The sequence below is a fragment of the Camellia sinensis genome, chromosome 8, assembly GCF_055761805.1.
Source record: "Camellia sinensis isolate YWXY chromosome 8, ASM5576180v1, whole genome shotgun sequence".
In the NCBI taxonomy this organism is placed as follows: domain Eukaryota; kingdom Viridiplantae; phylum Streptophyta; class Magnoliopsida; order Ericales; family Theaceae; genus Camellia; species Camellia sinensis.
In genome coordinates, this window is record NC_138968.1 from 187,447,423 (window position 1) to 187,465,985 (window position 18,563).

General features: G+C 35.2%; 2 protein-coding genes and 1 long non-coding RNA gene across 4 annotated transcripts; all 3 read right to left on the reverse strand.

The window, feature by feature from the left end:
• Positions 1-254: 254 nt before the first annotated feature.
• LOC145798350 (uncharacterized) lies at positions 255-728 on the reverse strand. Its single transcript, XM_082885874.1, has one exon. The coding sequence runs from the start codon at positions 726-728 to the stop codon at positions 255-257; it is 474 nt and encodes a 157-aa protein (XP_082742000.1).
• Positions 729-9,954: 9,226 nt separating this feature from the next.
• On the reverse strand, positions 9,955-11,262 carry LOC145797520 (uncharacterized). The gene is made up of 2 exons (XR_014339075.1): positions 10,427-11,262; positions 9,955-10,335 (listed from the first exon to the last, which is right to left on the reverse strand). It is a non-coding gene; the product is annotated as an uncharacterized LOC145797520 (long non-coding RNA).
• Positions 11,263-11,895: 633 nt separating this feature from the next.
• Positions 11,896-14,664, reverse strand: LOC114265253 (ATP-citrate synthase beta chain protein 2-like). 2 transcript variants are annotated; one of them, XM_082884815.1, is made up of 7 exons: positions 14,504-14,664; positions 13,161-13,316; positions 12,932-13,060; positions 12,702-12,835; positions 12,353-12,480; positions 12,075-12,180; positions 11,896-11,965 (listed from the first exon to the last, which is right to left on the reverse strand). In XM_082884815.1, the coding sequence occupies exons 4-7, from the start codon at positions 12,820-12,822 to the stop codon at positions 11,925-11,927; spliced, it is 396 nt and encodes a 131-aa protein (XP_082740941.1). In that variant the 5' UTR covers positions 12,823-12,835; positions 12,932-13,060; positions 13,161-13,316; positions 14,504-14,664; the 3' UTR covers positions 11,896-11,924. The 2 variants fall into 2 exon arrangements, with proteins under 2 accessions (XP_082740941.1, XP_082740940.1); XM_082884814.1 differs by having other exon boundaries at positions 14,378-14,516.
• Between the last annotated feature and the right edge of the window lie 3,899 nt (positions 14,665-18,563).

An 18,563-nucleotide genomic window follows, 5' to 3' on the forward strand; every position in this document is an offset into this window, starting at 1 on the left:
ATTATGAGTTTTGTTTATCTAAACAACTCAGCTTGTAATGATTGTTTGGTAAACCCACAAAGTGAATTTTCCAAGACATTTAATGGAATGGAAAATGTTGAACGTGCAGTGCAACCTCCCACCAATAATAATGATGCAATTCCAGATGAAGCCATAGCAACAACGATATGCCCAAGGCTGTGACAGTTTAATGCAATTGTATTGTACAAAAATGTTTTCCTTGTTCCAGCACCCCCTTTAAGAAAGAAAACAGTTCATTTATTTTGAAAAATTGAAGAAGTGATTGTGCTATAAGCATTCCATTGTCTATTATTGAGACAATCAATAGTAATTTGTGGATCTGCCTGCTGTACCTTATTCTGTAGTTGTTGATGTTCGAATATCAATTGATTACCAACTACTACACTCCAATTTGCAATAGGTTGTGGCATGGGTGGGAAGTCAATTAAACATTTGCCTGATTCATGAAGCATTTGATTCAAAAGATGGAGACCATAATCTTCAATTTGAACCTCAGTTGGGTTAGAAATAGCAAACAATGTATGAATCTTATGTGCAAGATCATCACATATATGTGTTGAGAATTGATTCCATAATGCACATGGATTTAGTGGAGAGCACTGGGTGAGAATAATACTAAACAATCTCCTCAATTGGTATCCAGTTTTCATAACTGCTGCCTCTTTCAAGCATTGTATCCTTTCTTCATCATCTTCTAAAAGGCCCATTGCAACACATGCTAATTCAAATGTATCATGCACAACATTATCGACCGTGTGTAAAGGCCGAAACGACTTTGGTCATTTGACAACAGTTAGTAACAAACGCAAGTAAAATCTTTCACTACAATTAAGGCTAGCAAAGTACATTCTACCAATTGCATATCCCTTTTCTCTTGATTTCTATCTCTTTTCCAACTTGAGCCAAACAAAATATTGTGGAAATTCTTGATAAGTGAATGGACATTCATCTTCATTGGCAGCACAATATGCAAAAAAGCCAATAAGAGTTGACATTTGTTAACCAGCTCTAGATTGAATCGTTTCTAATGACTCTTCTAGGTTAAAAACAACGTGATGCATTCCAGGTAATTGAAATGCCAATCGTACAACTATTAGTATCTTTTCATGCAAAGGATGACCAAATATTCGCCAAGCAATTTTTGGAGGTCTAATATACCTTGCATCGAGATATTGTTGAATCTCATTTATCGATCCCAACACCATCGTTGTACAATTATAACCCTTGTAAATGTACTTATATATATACTTGACACATCTCATTCTGGCATAAACTTCCACATTTATATGACAGTTGAAAAGTTTAGAAAGATATGCATTGTATGGTACGACATCCCTATTATCAACTTCTTGCCCCCTCACAGTATGTACTTGACCATTATTGCGACGATGATAGATAGGGTATCCATCTTGATCTATAGTTGTTGTTTCTATGAAAGCTCGAGCGTATCTCTTACTGAATCTACCATTTTCTATACATGGTGCATGCAGATTTCGAGCACCACATAGTCCATGTACCTTACAACATTTGATAGTTTCAAAAAGCATAGGATTATCTTTTGGGTCTGGAAATTCTGCATAAAACAATTTGTCTACTTGAGCACATGTCTGAATTTTGTCTGGACCCTTAAGAAATAAAAGTGCTTGTTGTAGACACCCCATTTTTGACCGTCCTTGAGACTTGGACGTCACCGCTTGGAACACTCGGTGATTATTCATGTATGTGTTCGTTTAGAGTTCCCGGAGGTTTCGGCTCGCGCGCCCTGCCTCAGGATCTCCGAACTTGATCGTTTAGTGTCTGGTTTCACACCGAACACTTATGTTTTGCCTTGGAAGGGCAAGGAAGGCCTTGTAAGGCATCCCCACACACCACTGGCAGTGGCTAGAGGTCACTGGCTGGTCTTTTGCTTCCATCGACACTATTTGTTGCCGGTCGGCACATTTTATTGCCGGTCGGCATAGTTTGTTGTCGGTCGGCACTCTTTTTTGTCGAAACAACTTTTTTGGGCAGCCGACCACTGTTCATCCACTTTATGGAGATATTTTGTGCCAGCTGTGATAGCTGGCACCAACTCTGCCTCCCTCCATACACGTGTATGGAGGGATCTCCCTCTAAGCAAGCTTGTTGTATAAGCTTTGCAAGAGGGAGTCTTCTAAGATCTCTATGATTTTACCAAATTGATACTTTAAACACAAGATTTCAAGATAGATTTTCATACCTAACTCAATCTTTGTCTACCTCTTAGCTCTCTTCAATTCCTCCAAGTCCCATGGGTGATCTTCTTTCTTTCCTTCAATTCTCTTCCTTCATCTTCAAAGCCTCCATGGATGTTAAGAAAATTGACACTCTTCCCTCTCTCCCTTTCACGGTTTCCTCTCTCTCTCTTTAGATATTTTGTTTTTTGACTCCAAAAGTATGAGTTCACCACTTATATAACTCATACACACCTATATATTAATTATACAAGCTTTATCACAAATAAGGAGGGCCAAACACGCCCTTACGAATCGCGAAAAATTAAATTTCAATTAAACTTTCCAGATGACTCTAAAAATTATGATGATCATAAATATGTCCCCTATTCTGGTTTCTGAAGCCTCTAAGGCCTTCAATTTGCAGTACAAAGTTAACCACCCAAACGCACATTAACAAATCAAACAAATTAGATTTCCAATTAGGTTTCCCAAATAGTTCTAAAAATCTTCATTAACACATCCAAGTCCTCAATTGTGATTTCTGAACCCGTAAAGGTCGGTAATTTCAATTTTACAGTCGTGGCTCAACAAATAATTCCTCAATTTGAACACATATCAATAAATCGAAATGCATTAACCCAATAGGCCGTAAAGGTAATCTCTAATACGGATTTTGGGGTCGTTACATCCTCCCCACCTTAAAAAGTTTGGTCCTCCAAACTTGATTCACCCTGCCACAAGTCCAGTTTCGTCTTGGGTACACAACATTTCTCAATTATTTAACAATTCACAATCCTATATAGTCAATTTCAATGGAGTTTGCTCCAAGAGTCACAAGTAATTCATCTTTACTAGCTAATTGGTAACCCAATTAATAAAAATACTCAATATCATCAAAACATCATCTCATTATTCATGAATCTTGTACATTTCAATTTATTACTCACAGAAATGAATTCATTCAAGTATTCGATTGCATGCAACTCATAAGCTATTAAACATAATTCAAATTCTTTAGGTTCACAACAACCCCCATTATCGTAATTCGTCAAAGGTTAAGGAGACATTTACTACATACTCACGTTTCAAAGGCATATGCTTCTTACAACAATTAAATCTAGAATAACACATATGTTCTAAATCAACGACTTCGTGACTTCTGTCGTACCTATTATAAATTATCAATTCAAATCAAATTTCTAACAGACTCCAAAGAACAGCTCAAATCCCATATCAAGGAATTACATGTTCAGGGTAAATTATTAGTAAAATCAAATGCGGCTCAAACCTTTATGGTTAACAGGCATTAATAGTTCGTATACAAATCTCAGCACTTGGTAATTCCTATAATAGAAGTCACTTAGTGATAAGCTGGTAACCCAAGCTGTACATCATTTCAACAGACATGAGTAAGTCGTATAGGCATGTAGTCTCTAGCTTCACAATTGTTCTTTGTATTTTCCATTTCCGAAAACACAACAAAATCATTTCGTTATATGGATTTAAAACCATATATACTAATTCGTAACAAGATCAGAACGATGGGAAGAAGAATCCCAATCAATATCGTTAATTCTTCACAGTATTACTTCTAAATACAGTAACACAAGGAGAAATCAAGTAGTTATGACTATACCAAAGTAAATAACCTATGGTGTTATAAATTCACGCAAACATACCATTGTAGATACTTGGTCATACCGTCATAAATTCAATCTAACATTAAATACAACTATAACAACCATTATTTTGAGCAAAGGGAGCCACTCAAAACAAAGTCAAAAATCAAATTCAAAATCATGCTTGATTAATCAGTCATAACCATAAGGTCATAGATTTCCTTAAGTTTACAGTATTCACATCCATCCAGATTCCATATTGGCTTGAAATTCAACAATTTAGCGACAAAATAATTTGACCACTTAATATCAGAGTTAGAACACTTAGCCAGATCAGTTTAATAAAATAAGAAATCAACTCGGAATCACGTCGCACATATTATACAAATCAATATAAATACACCGGAGGAGGTAAATGTCCAGTACATACCGTTAACTCACCATCAATATAGAATATGCCCATGCCCACTCTTCTTCTTCTTCTTCTTCTTCTTCTTTTTTTTCTTTTCTAAAGTTCACAGTGTCGTGCAGAACAATTGCAATATCTAACATTTGCACATTTACGCAGAAGTATATCACAGAAATGATTTCTCAATCTTAAGTCATTAGTATACAGAAACAGAATTTTTAATTCTTACAGTAACTTATCCGTTTATCAATCATTTAGTTTGATCTCGAAGTAGTCCATAACTGTCTATCTTGTTACAAGTCTCATGTAAACAGACACGTAATGTGGGTAAGGTCCTCCATGTTGTTCAACCATTCTTTATAAGAAATCCTGATTACGGATTACAGTTTACACATAACAAAATAGATTACGGATAACAGAGTTAGCTTTCAGATTTCAACTTCAAATTTCATATTACAGATTTCAAATCGCAGGTTTCCATAAACAAATTACACACAATTCTAACAGGGGTCATCATATGCCTAACTTCTTCTTACAGCCAATCGTACTCAGCACAATTTCAGTTAGCACACAAACACATTTTATCAAAATACTCATGTGTAGTAATTGCTCGAAATCACAGATCTAAACATTGTTGTGGCAAAGAGGACTATATCATTTTCTTTAGTCTTAGAAATATTCTATACTTAGAGTTTAATCACTTCACCTAAATAGATGGTAAGTAACTTCCAATCCACAAATAACAACCGATTCCTTACATCTTATTTAATCATTGACAAATGGATTGTCTTACCGATCAGCTCGAACCCTTACCACGCTTTTGCAGTGTAATTTTGTTGATTTAATCGCATCTGCATGTCTTATTATGTTCTACATAACAATCATTCACAATATACACAAAGAATATATAATGGACATGGGTTATAATCGTTAGCGTTAACAGAGTACATTTAACGTTGCTATCAATTTTTCCATTTTCATTCAAAATGTCATGCATGATGCCTAAGTCTTTTCTAGACACCCTAAGGCTCAATGGACTCGTGTGTGAGATAGCAACTCGTGCTCTGATACCACTTGTCACGCCCCAAACTTGCCCCTAAAAGTTTGGGCATGACCTACACAGAAACGGACGCATAACCTGGTATACATATCATATGGGGCCTGAACGGAAGCATTTACCAATATAAATTAACATAAATAAAAGAACTGCATCCATTGAGCGACCACTATCATGCCAGGATCACAGACAGAACATAAGGCAAATAAACATACAGTGACGTGCACCAGAGAGTTAGTTATGTACATATATATATACAGACCCAGCCCTTAGAATTGGGCGTAAAACAACATGGACATGCAAAGGAATCATATATACATCAACCTTAAGCAAACAATCAAAGTGTAAAATCAAAAGTTTAGCAAAAAGGCTGCCTTCACTTAAGTGCCTGGATACTCTGAGGTTGACAAAAGAGGCACGGATGCCATGGGTTAAAACTGACCTCCAGGTGGAGTGCCTACAGAAACAGACATAAGACAAAGTGAGTCAAGCTCAGTGAACAGTAGTACATAAACAATTTAAAGATTAACTTAATTTACTTACAATGTACACATTTTCCTAATTAGATAAGTAAATGCAAAAATCCTGTGGTTAGTTTGATTCTGTACACATTTCAGAACAGTCTTGTCGGTTCATAACTTCATAGGTTGGCCCTTGGCCTGATGGGTTCACACATTCACAAATTAGCCCTTGGCTTAACTTAGATGCATAACTTCACAAATTGGCCCTCGGCCTTTGAGATTCATAGTTTCACAAGTTACAGATTCATACTTCACAAGTTGGCCCTCGGCCTCATAATTTCAGAATTCACAAGTTGGCCCTCGGCCTCAAAAGTTCACAAATTCACAAAGTGGCCCTCGGCCTCAAAAGTTCACAAATTCACAAAGTGGCCCTCGGCCTCATAAGTTCACAAATTCACAAAGTGGCCCTTGGCCTCATAAGTTCACAAATTCACAAAGTGGCCCTCGGCCTCATAAGTTCACAAATTCACAAAGTAGCCCTCGGCCTCATAAGTTCACAAATTCACAAAGTGGCCCTCGGCCTCATAAGTTCACAAATTATACCTTTCATATCTTCACAAATTATTTCTTTCATAAGTTCACAAGTTATTCCTTTCATATCTTCACAGATTATATCTTTCATAAGTTCACAAGTTATTCCTTTCATATCATCACAAATTATATCTTTCATAAGTTCACAAGTTATTCCTTTCATATCTTCACAAATTATATCTTTCATAAGTTCACAAGTTATTCCTTTCGTATCTTCACAAATTATATCTTTCATAATTTCACATAACCGGGTGACCCATAAAGGGACCAAATTGGCTTTAAGCCCAGTTCTTGTATGTATGGACTCAAGAGGTGGTTCGCATTGCAGCACTTAGTTTCGTACTAGGAATCAATAGTTCTTGAAGACTGAACAATTCATATTATGTCATAGCATAAACGAAGTGAATAAACATAACATAATAATGCCAGGTTCATACGAATACCGTTCACAATGGTACACATAAATTTCCCTTTATGATTCATTACATGTAGCCATAGTCATCTTACATATAACAAAGTATTAATAATAATTATTTACAGAAACACATGTGTCGTTACAGTACTATTCATGGGAATAGAACAATTCGCACCATAACGTGAGTCATATAACAATGTTATTGATATTCAATTCTTTGACGTATAAGGAAACCCATGGTTCTGTTCGATTTTCATTTCGTTAATCCATTTTAGGCAGATGTCTATGTCATAAAACATGTATCGAACTAAATAAGGCTGTAGGAGTCCAGGATAGGACGTTCAAAATATCATGTTCCCATTAAGCGGGGTTTATATTCATAATCCCTTCTTACCAACCAGTTGCATAATATTAATAATTCTTGTGCGGAGTTATAGGTAATTTACAGGTTATTATACCTTAAGGATAACCATTAACCATAACCAGAATGTAGAGTAGTTTCAGCGTCATACCGAAGTGCACATAATCTTTCAATGTTCTCACCGATCCCTAAACAACATAAATGCTTACAAAGAACAGTGCGTTAACAATAAGAATTATTTACGGTAAGTAAACGTACGATTGCAGAACTACTACTCACAGTGATTGGTTCTCGGTGGTAATAGGACGATATCCTCGTCTCGACACTGCTGGAAAATAGACTTTTAGTGGCGTTTAAAAAACGCCGCTATAAGTGGCAAAAACGCCGCCAATTCCTTTTGCGACGCTAAGCACCAAACGCCGAGGACGCGGCCGTCGCTATAGCTTTATGGCGTTTTAAAAACGTCGTGATATTAGTATAGGCGGCATTTTTAAAAACGCCGCCAAATGTCCTACCAAACGCATGCTGACGTCACTGACCATATTTAGCGACGTTTTAGAAAAACGCCTTCATATCTTTTTTTAAAGATGGATCCGTTAGTAAGTATGGTGTAAGAGGCATTTGTAGAAACGCCGTCATATCTCTTTTTTTTTTTTTTTTTTGAAATTGTGCTAATTTTATTTGATTGAACTAAAAAAATACCTGTAATAGCACTAATATAAAATAATAGCTCCCATTCAAATAGTTGTAATGAAGCATTAATTCACTTTCTCATTCAATTAATATCCAATCACCATTATCCACAAAATTAACATATCCAAAATCCAGAAATCATGTTTTAACATTAACCACAAACTAACATATATCTAAAAATCATGCCTTAACATTAACCACAAACTAACATATATCTAAAAATCATGTCTTAGCATTAAAGTTGTAATCTTCACTAGTCTACATGCCTGCATCAGAACATAAACTACAATCAGATTTACCAAAATAAACACAAATTGAAGAATTTGTACCCAATACTTATAAACAGTACTTAAAACTTGAAGAAGCACTAACAAGAAGATTTTATCACATACCAAGAAGCACTAAATAAATACATATAAAGAAAAAGGAAAAGATTTTATCACAATTTCTTCAACGTATGATCAATTTCACACGAGAGAGTATTCATGAACTCGAATCCAGGCAAGAGGCTACAAGTAAAAATTATACAAAATAACGTAAAAGGAAAAGAAAAAGAAAAAATATTTTTTTGATTAGAATGAACATTTCACAACAAAATAAGCATTCTAATTATAAGTAACTATTTTTATGGGCTGTATGCTCTCCTTGAACTCATAAAGTGTGGTAGTTCACAACTGAGATGAATCAACTGCTGAGGATACATACTATGCTTGTACAATCAAAATCATACAAACATATGTGCATTGAAGACACATATTAACAAGGCCCTAAAACATAATATGAACTAATACCTTCTTGAGAATTATGTCAAGAAGTTCTGCCCCTGATTTTGAATCAAATACCTTAGCTTGATGGCTACTATTCCAAGAAAAAAAGAAACTTGAATTCATCTAAACTAGCAATTTACAACATGAAAAGTCAAGCCATGAATAATAAATGTGAAAAAGAAAACCATATTACATATCCAGGTAAAGGAGTAATCTGGAAGCAACAGGGGGAATTGTGTTGCAATTACAATAGTTGTTACCCCAGATGAGAAATAAAAACCTTTTTTTTTAGCTTTTAGGGTGTATTTTTAGTTCAAGATACGTCCTACTACTTGGAACCAAAGAATTAGTAGATCTATTCCGGTCAAATTGGGACTGAGCAAGGGTTTTGAACTTAAAATCTATGATTTGATCATTGAGTCAATTCCCAGATTATAATTTCCTTGCAGCAAGTGATTGAGTTCAGTAGTTTCCCATATATATTTTATCGACTCTAGAACATAGTAATATGTAGAAAAGAAATTGTTTCAAGAGCCAGCAGATATACCGAGAAGAAGGGAGGGAAAAACCTACCATAAAGCCACCTGTCTCTGTTTTCCACCAAGTGTCAGATATGGGGCATCTTGAATCTCCAACTATATTGAAAAACCACCTGTTAAGATGAAAAAGAAAACGTGTCATACTTCTTGTGTTCAAAAATGTAATCCAGCAACAAAAGTAGAGCTTGTAACCTCCATGCACTAGGATTTATAGGCTCGCCTACACTACTGACAATGAGAAAGAAGAAAACAAACACAAAGCAGTTATGCAGCAACATGAAAATTGTCGAGTCACTTTTCAAAATAAATTAATCAATAACATAAGCTCTACCTAACACCAATTTTGCTCAACCAACTCCAGATACTTGACAATATTTTTGATCAATTGAAATGAGTTAATAAAATTAGAATGACAACAAAATGACTGGAAGAAGGTCAAACTTACGTTAAGGTAGCGGCTAAGGGAAGCCCTTCAGGCACTGCAACAACCACAATAGCAAATTGCAAATTATGCCATAGATCATACTTCTATTACATATCCACAAAATTACACATTTTAGTTGATTAAATATAAATCTAAATAATGCTAAAAAAACAATATTAAGTCTAAAAGGAAAGTTCATTAGGAATATCAACTCTACGTTCAAATGAACTCTCTGTAAATTAGACTTAAGTCGTAACAACTCTATGTTCAAAAGAAAGATGCCCTCATTCGAATGACTTATTTAAAATTTTACCGTATCGACGTACCTGTACCAGTACTCGTACCTGTGATTCATGACTTATAACTAATATTGCTCGATGCTTATATTTGCTACACAAACAATGATGTAGAAAATAGAGTCTTCAAAGCATTTCTTACTCATACACATTGACATACAGGAAAATAGTGGACAGAATCCATAGGTATGCATGTGGATGGAGCCTCCAAACATTTGTTTCATGTAGCTTAAAGGAAATTACAGAAGCAACAACCAAGTAAATTTAGCATACATACCTGATTTACGGCCAAGTTGCTTCTGTGGCAGAATGACCTGGACTGAGTGAGAGTCCTTGGTGTCTGGGATTGGATGGCTCATTATGCATACAGCACGAGCAACTTTACCAACCTTCTGAACCTGTTCAATGTTTACATCTCAAAAGGACTGGCAACTCTAACCACAATGTGCAGTAGAATGAAGACACCAATGGCATTGCTCTATTGTTCCTAATTATTTCATTTTGGCAGACTTAGTAAACTCATCAATCTGTACTAATGACCGTTGGAAACTCTTCTATTTTAAAATTTTCAGTGTTACCTTATCTGGTAAATATGATGGATCACAAACAACTTTCTTGCATTTAGCAGTTTCTCCTTCAGAGGTCACTCCAACAGCTTTTCCATCGGCATCAAACTCAACCTGTAATCCAAGGCAGACATGGTCAATGGAAAGTTCGAAGGCAAGCAGTAGAAGCATGCCAGTCACTGAATCATCTGTTATTTTAGCAGTAGAAGTTACATGAGGCACTTCAAAAAATATACAGAGATGTACTAGTTGAACAACGAGCCAATCCCATCAAAAATATATATATATTGAGCCAGTGATCTGTTAACCTTAAAAAAGGCACTAGTAGAAGATATAAAGAACTGCATTAGTTCAACATTTTTTTAGGACTTTAAGAATTTTAGAGAACAAGGGAAACCAATCATAAATAAAGATATCAACATGATTCTGGAGTGACCACTGTAAATATTAGAGAATTTACAGTTTGAATCTCAAATTCATGGAGGGATGCCCTAAAAATGAGTCAAATAATCAAGCATAGAGGTAGGATGCAGAATGTATTAAACAAATGTACAAACAGCCAAGGTTCCTGACAAGAGGTGAGCACATTCATCCATCATGCAGAGGCTTCCTGGGGAAAATATGGGTAGATAAAAAGATGGCTTCATAACAACCACTTGGAAACTGCTAGTGCTATAGGCCTCACAGGATTCTGAAAGCAAATGTCATCACCAATAATGATAAATGAGCCTAGGTTATGACAGAGAAATACCATATTGAGCCTGAAATATGCATCAATAAAATTTTAGATACTGTTGACAGCAGAACTCAGTCATTATGGGGTTTCAAGGCAAGAGGAGGCTTGTGCATCTTATAAAATAATTAGTCTTTCTGGATACTGAAATACAAAATTACCTTGCATTCTGGCTTGTTGAGCATGCAATAAGTTAATAGATTCATCAACCACCCTTAGGAGAACCTTCTTTGTATAACTCGATTGTTATTGACCCTTTTGAGGTATTTAAAATCTGTTAAAACAGGAAAATAGGAATGAAAATAAAATCTGTTAAAACAGGAAAATCTGTATTTAAAACCAACAAGGTCAGCCATGTGAACAATGAAAATAAGAATCCATAATAACAGATCAATATATAATAGAGTTAAGTCTAGTACCCACCATAAGTCAATAGATTCATCAACCACCCTTTTGAGGTATTCATCAACCAACAAGGCCCAAGGTTTTAATACACCCAAGGGTTGAGGGGCTTTCCTCTCATGGGAGAGCATGTTTCTTGTGACAGTAATAGAGTTGATTCTCTAAAGAAGAATGAGTAGTGCTGCTTGAGCAGAGTATTTAGGCCAAAATTGCAAACCGACTCCAAATGGAAATTTTCTATTAAAACACAGCACATTGACATCTTAGACTCCAAAAAAAATTAAGTCACCAAACAGCAAGTAATCTCTGATTTACCGAGGTAATACACAAGAAATCACCTTGTCATAAGCATCCTTGAAGTATCGGGCAGCATCATCAATAGCCCCACCAAAATCGGGGACCAATTGTTAGCAAACCTGTTTCAGAAGCACATTTCAGTTTTCCTCACACATTATTCAGTCTGGTAACTTAAGAGGATATAATCTTATCATAACAAGTCAACAAATATTTGTAATAGGAGTATACCTGAAACAAGACTGGACACAAGATCTTTTCCTGCCCTTGCAGTTACAATGGTGTTGTGAGCGCCAGAGACACAAGGACCATGATCAGCACACAACATTACGCAAATCTGATAAGGTCGCATAAGATAGTGAGAACATAGACCTCAATATAGTAATTCAAATATCAAAAAACAATTATAAAAAAAAAAATCAACAGAACAAAAAAAAAATAAATTAATGTGGCTTGTTATAAAAAAAAATAATAATAATAAAATAAATAAATAAATAAGTGATTCAGACCTCAATGAACCTTGTGCAGTAACGGGGAAGGCTGCGTTTGAACCACAACAGGGAAATGACATCACCCACACCATAACCCTGTTCAACAATGGAAGACATTGGGATACCAGCATAGCATGGCTCTTCGCCTGCAAACAGAGATAAAAAGACAGATTTAGCAGAGTTTATTTCCAATTTGAAGCAGAAATTCGGGACTGCTGTCCTCCCGGTATCCTAGATGGTGTGAGTTTAACAACAAAAGATTAATATTGCATTAATTCTCTATATTGTTACAGCAGTTATGGCACCTAAATATATAAGAGAAAGAAAACCCTAAACCCATACACAATATATATAGCATATATCATACCTCTGTCATCAGATATGGTGGATATAATATGAGTTGGAGCTCGGACTTTCCCACTCTTAATAACAGTATTAAGATCCTCAGGGATTTGTGGAGGCTTAAACTTCCTTTGTAGGAGTAACATTGCCCCCCTCAACCTAAGCAAAATGTAAGCAAATGATTTACTAAAACTGGTGGTAGTGAGGAATGCCTACATAATGGCAGTAATGGGTATGAGATGTGCAACAGCTTACCAGCTTCTCAAATGTTTCTTTAATCACAGTTTCAAATGCTTCAAATGAAGTTGGGACAACAGCTCCAGCATCATGAAGTGCTTGATTCTTGGCTTGTGCAGACTCCATCTCACCACCACTTTTGGCTCCCTAATTTAAGCAACATTGAGCAAAATTAGAAAATAACACCAAAAATAAAATAAAATAAATAAACAAAAATTATATCCAAGGAAATTTAGCAGTAGCTCACCGCATGACCAAATTGTACTTCTGACTTGAAGAGACGTGCACAAGTTCCACTGACCCAAGCAACCACAGGTTTACTGATTTTCCCCTGTTTCAGGGCTTCCACTAGGGAATACTCATCTCGGCCACCAAGTTCTCCAAGCACAAAAATCATTTTAATCTGAGTAAATCAGAAAATTAAGTCAGCAAAAGGATAGGGACCAAAATACAAAGAAAAGAAACAGGAAAGTAAGAAAAACCAATAACTATATGACATCTAATGATGCAGAAATTTAGAAGCTAGGTTAGAATAGCTTGGCCTAAGTAGGTGCTTTAGTACTTGAAAGTAGAACCAAACACAAAATTAGAAATTCAGATCTAGCTTCTTTGTAACCTTTAAGCTTGAGGCTGAGACCAATATATTAAAAGATTCACAAATATCTTCATCAACTGAGTGCTTATTGTGGCAGTCAAGCAACAAATAAACTTCACAAGAAAATTTTCGACTTGTACTAGTCAAATATTTTTACAATCAGCTGTTAAGGCAGCTTAGTATGGTAAAAAATCTGTAATAAATTATGCCACAGAAAATTGAATAGCAATATTAGGATCCTTTTACAAAATAGCAGCAATAGGCAAGACGCAGATTTCCACTTTTGAGACCATTTAAATAATTAGTTGTTCAGGTTAAGGCATTAAGCATACATTGTGAAGTTGATCCCAATGCATTGATGCAGATTATGCAGGTAACTTTCTCAATGAGCAGAAAATATAGACACACAAAGTTCAACTCTGTGACAGAACCCACCCAACACAGATGAAAACATAAAAGATGAGTGAAAAGTAAAATTGAAGTAAAAACTTAAAAATTTATGAGTGTATTTCATAGTTAACTGAAAAGTTTACACAAATATAAAGAGATTATTCCGGTTATTATATACTTTTAGAGACAAAAAGCAAAAGCCCCCCAAAAAATGGAGTGATTGAAAGATTCCATACCTTTTTTTTGTATTTGTTATAAACTTCAGTCACTTTCTCAACATCCAAACAAAACAATTTGAACAAACACATATAAACATGTATGTAAAACAAATAAAGAATGAGAGAGAGACCTTGACTGTAAAAGAAAATTTGTCAATCTATTCATATATATATGTATGTATGTATTTTGTGTTCAATTTTAACATCTACAATGCACATTATGATCTTCAATCGATCAATAGATCTTCAATCGAAACCTACCATACTTGAATCGAATCAATAGATCTTCAATCTGATCTAAGAATGATAAAGTAGATCAAACCTAGCATACTTGAATCGAAAGATTCCGTCAGTAAGAAGATCGAGATGAGACTGATTAACACTTACTATGAAGAAAGAGCTGCGAACGCGAACGCAAACACGAACTAGAGAAGAGGCTTGAATCGATCTATGAATACTTGAATCAATCTGCAAATACGAAGGGGTTCAGCTATGGTTCTACAAATATGAAGGGTTGTCTCTGAAACGAAGGGGTTTGAAGCTAGAGACAGTGAAATCAAGGGTTTAGAGAAAGGAGAGCAAGACTGAGAGTGAATAATACTTGAATCGATCTACGAGTAGATGAATCGATCTGCAAATACAAAGGGGTTCAGCTGCGGTTCTACAAATACGGAGTTTGAAGAGAAGAGAGAGAGTGAAATCAAGGTTTCAGAAAGAGGGAGACTGAGAGAACACGCTACTTTATGTTCATATGTTAAAAAAATAAAAAATAAAAAAACACATTCGAAGGCGTTTTCAAAACGACTTTGAAATTAAAACGGTGTCGTATTGTTAAACAGAAAAATGCGACGTTTATCAAAACGCCGTTAAATGTTAAAAATAGAGGCATTTTTTTAAATGCCGTTAAATAAACGCCGTTAAATCCCAATTTTCTTGTAGTGCGACCTACAAGTACAGTGCACAACACATAATATGAGATTATACTCGCTCATTTACTTATTCTCTTTGATCATTCAATCAATTAGCCATGGTGGTACCAAGCTCATTATTTCGTAATAAGTTATACTCCATGTCACAGAAACAGGAGAAATCAATGGAAAATGGTTTAGGCGAAGAAATGGTATAAAATTAGTTGACAGAAAGTGAATAGTTGTCACTAATTTGGGCATAACTATTTTTGTATTTAGAATTTGGGAGTGAGACCACTTCCATTGGAAACTAGACTTCCGGGGCTTGATTTTAGGCTCAAGAATCACTCAAAACGGAGCCCCGAGGCAAAAGATATGCTTATTCAAAGATGGCGGGACAAAGCTGTCTCCCGCACGTGCGGGAAACAGGGCCGCACGTGCGGCTCTGGGCAGTGTGTAGTCCGAAAATGGCTCTTTTTGCTCCAACACTTGGTTTTTCCATTTTTAAGCTTGGTTCTTAACATAAATCACTCAAAAACATGTAGAATTGCCCTATAACATGATAAACTAACATCAACCAAGTGTAATTTCATTTCAAACAATTCAATCTTTGTCTCAAAGTTCAAGATTAATGCTTAATCTTTCATGATCTTCAAGGTTCTTAAAAACACAACCCACAACCCACAAATTCACATGATTCTTGCATAATCTAAAGTTTATTTCATGATATCCATGAGCTTGAGCTCCACTCATAAACAAAATTAAAGAACTCAATTTCTAATTCCTCAAATTAGCTCAAGTAAATACATAGATAAACCTTAACCCCAAATGGGTTTAAATCTTCCAAGATCTCTATGATTTTACCAAATTGATACTTTAAACACAAGATTTCAAGATAGATTTTCATACCTAACTCAATCTTTGTCTACCTCTTAGCTCTCTTCAATTCCTCCAAGTCCCATGGGTGATCTTCTTTCTTTCCTTCAATTCTCTTCCTTCATCTTCAAAGCCTCCATGGATGTTAAGAAAATTGACACTCTTCCCTCTCTCCCTTTCACGGTTTCCTCTCTCTCTCTTTAGATATTTTGTTTTTTGACTCCAAAAGTATGAGTTCACCACTTATATAACTCATACACACCTATATATTAATTATACAAGCTTTATCACAAATAAGGAGGGCCAAACACGCCCTTACGAATCGCGAAAAATTAAATTTCAATTAAACTTTCCAGATGACTCTAAAAATTATGATGATCATAAACATGTCCCCTATTCTGGTTTCTGAAGCCTCTAAGGCCTTCAATTTGCAGTACAAAGTTAACCACCCAAACGCACATTAACAAATCAAACAAATTAGATTTCCAATTAGGTTTCCCAAATAGTTCTAAAAATCTTCATTAACACATCCAAGTCCTCAATTGTGATTTCTGAACCCGTAAAGGTCGGTAATTTCAATTTTACAGTCGTGGCTCAACAAATAATTCCTCAATTTGAACACATATCAATAAATCGAAATGCATTAACCCAATAGGCCGTAAAGGTAATCTCTAATACGGATTTTGGGGTCGTTACATCCTCCCCACCTTAAAAAGTTTGGTCCTCCAAACTTGATTCACCCTGCCACAAGTCCAGTTTCGTCTTGGGTACACAACATTTCTCAATTATTTAACAATTCACAATCCTATATAGTCAATTTCAATGGAGTTTGCTCCAAGAGTCACAAGTAATTCATCTTTACTAGCTAATTGGTAACCCAATTAATAAAAATACTCAATATCATCAAAACATCATCTCATTATTCATGAATCTTGTACATTTCAATTTATTACTCACAGAAATGAATTCATTCAAGTATTCGATTGCATGCAACTCATAAGCTATTAAACATAATTCAAATTCTTTAGGTTCACAACAACCCCCATTATCGTAATTCGTCAAAGGTTAAGGAGACATTTACTACATACTCACGTTTCAAAGGCATATGCTTCTTACAACAATTAAATCTAGAATAACACATATGTTCTAAATCAACGACTTCGTGACTTCTGTCGTACCTATTATAAATTATCAATTCAAATCAAATTTCTAACAGACTCCAAAGAACAGCTCAAATCCCATATCAAGGAATTACATGTTCAGGGTAAATTATTAGTAAAATCAAATGCGGCTCAAACCTTTATGGTTAACAGGCATTAATAGTTCGTATACAAATCTCAGCACTTGGTAATTCCTATAATAGAAGTCACTTAGTGATAAGCTGGTAACCCAAGCTGTACATCATTTCAACAGACATGAGTAAGTCGTATAGGCATGTAGTCTCTAGCTTCACAATTGTTCTTTGTATTTTCCATTTCCGAAAACACAACAAAATCATTTCGTTATATGGATTTAAAACCATATATACTAATTCGTAACAAGATCAGAACGATGGGAAGAAGAATCCCAATCAATATCGTTAATTCTTCACAGTATTACTTCTAAATACAGTAACACAAGGAGAAATCAAGTAGTTATGACTATACCAAAGTAAATAACCTATGGTGTTATAAATTCACGCAAACATACCATTGTAGATACTTGGTCATACCGTCATAAATTCAATCTAACATTAAATACAACTATAACAACCATTATTTTGAGCAAAGGGAGCCACTCAAAACAAAGTCAAAAATCAAATTCAAAATCATGCTTGATTAATCAGTCATAACCATAAGGTCATAGATTTCCTTAAGTTTACAGTATTCACATCCATCCAGATTCCATATTGGCTTGAAATTCAACAATTTAGCGACAAAATAATTTGACCACTTAATATCAGAGTTAGAACACTTAGCCAGATCAGTTTAATAAAATAAGAAATCAACTCGGAATCACGTCGCACATATTATACAAATCAATATAAATACACCGGAGGAGGTAAATGTCCAGTACATACCGTTAACTCACCATCAATATAGAATATGCCCATGCCCACTCTTCTTCTTCTTCTTCTTCTTCTTCTTTTTTTTCTTTTCTAAAGTTCACAGTGTCGTGCAGAACAATTGCAATATCTAACATTTGCACATTTACGCAGAAGTATATCACAGAAATGATTTCTCAATCTTAAGTCATTAGTATACAGAAACAGAATTTTTAATTCTTACAGTAACTTATCCGTTTATCAATCATTTAGTTTGATCTCGAAGTAGTCCATAACTGTCTATCTTGTTACAAGTCTCATGTAAACAGACACGTAATGTGGGTAAGGTCCTCCATGTTGTTCAACCATTCTTTATAAGAAATCCTGATTACGGATTACAGTTTACACATAACAAAATAGATTACGGATAACAGAGTTAGCTTTCAGATTTCAACTTCAAATTTCATATTACAGATTTCAAATCGCAGGTTTCCATAAACAAATTACACACAATTCTAACAGGGGTCATCATATGCCTAACTTCTTCTTACAGCCAATCGTACTCAGCACAATTTCAGTTAGCACACAAACACATTTTATCAAAATACTCATGTGTAGTAATTGCTCGAAATCACAGATC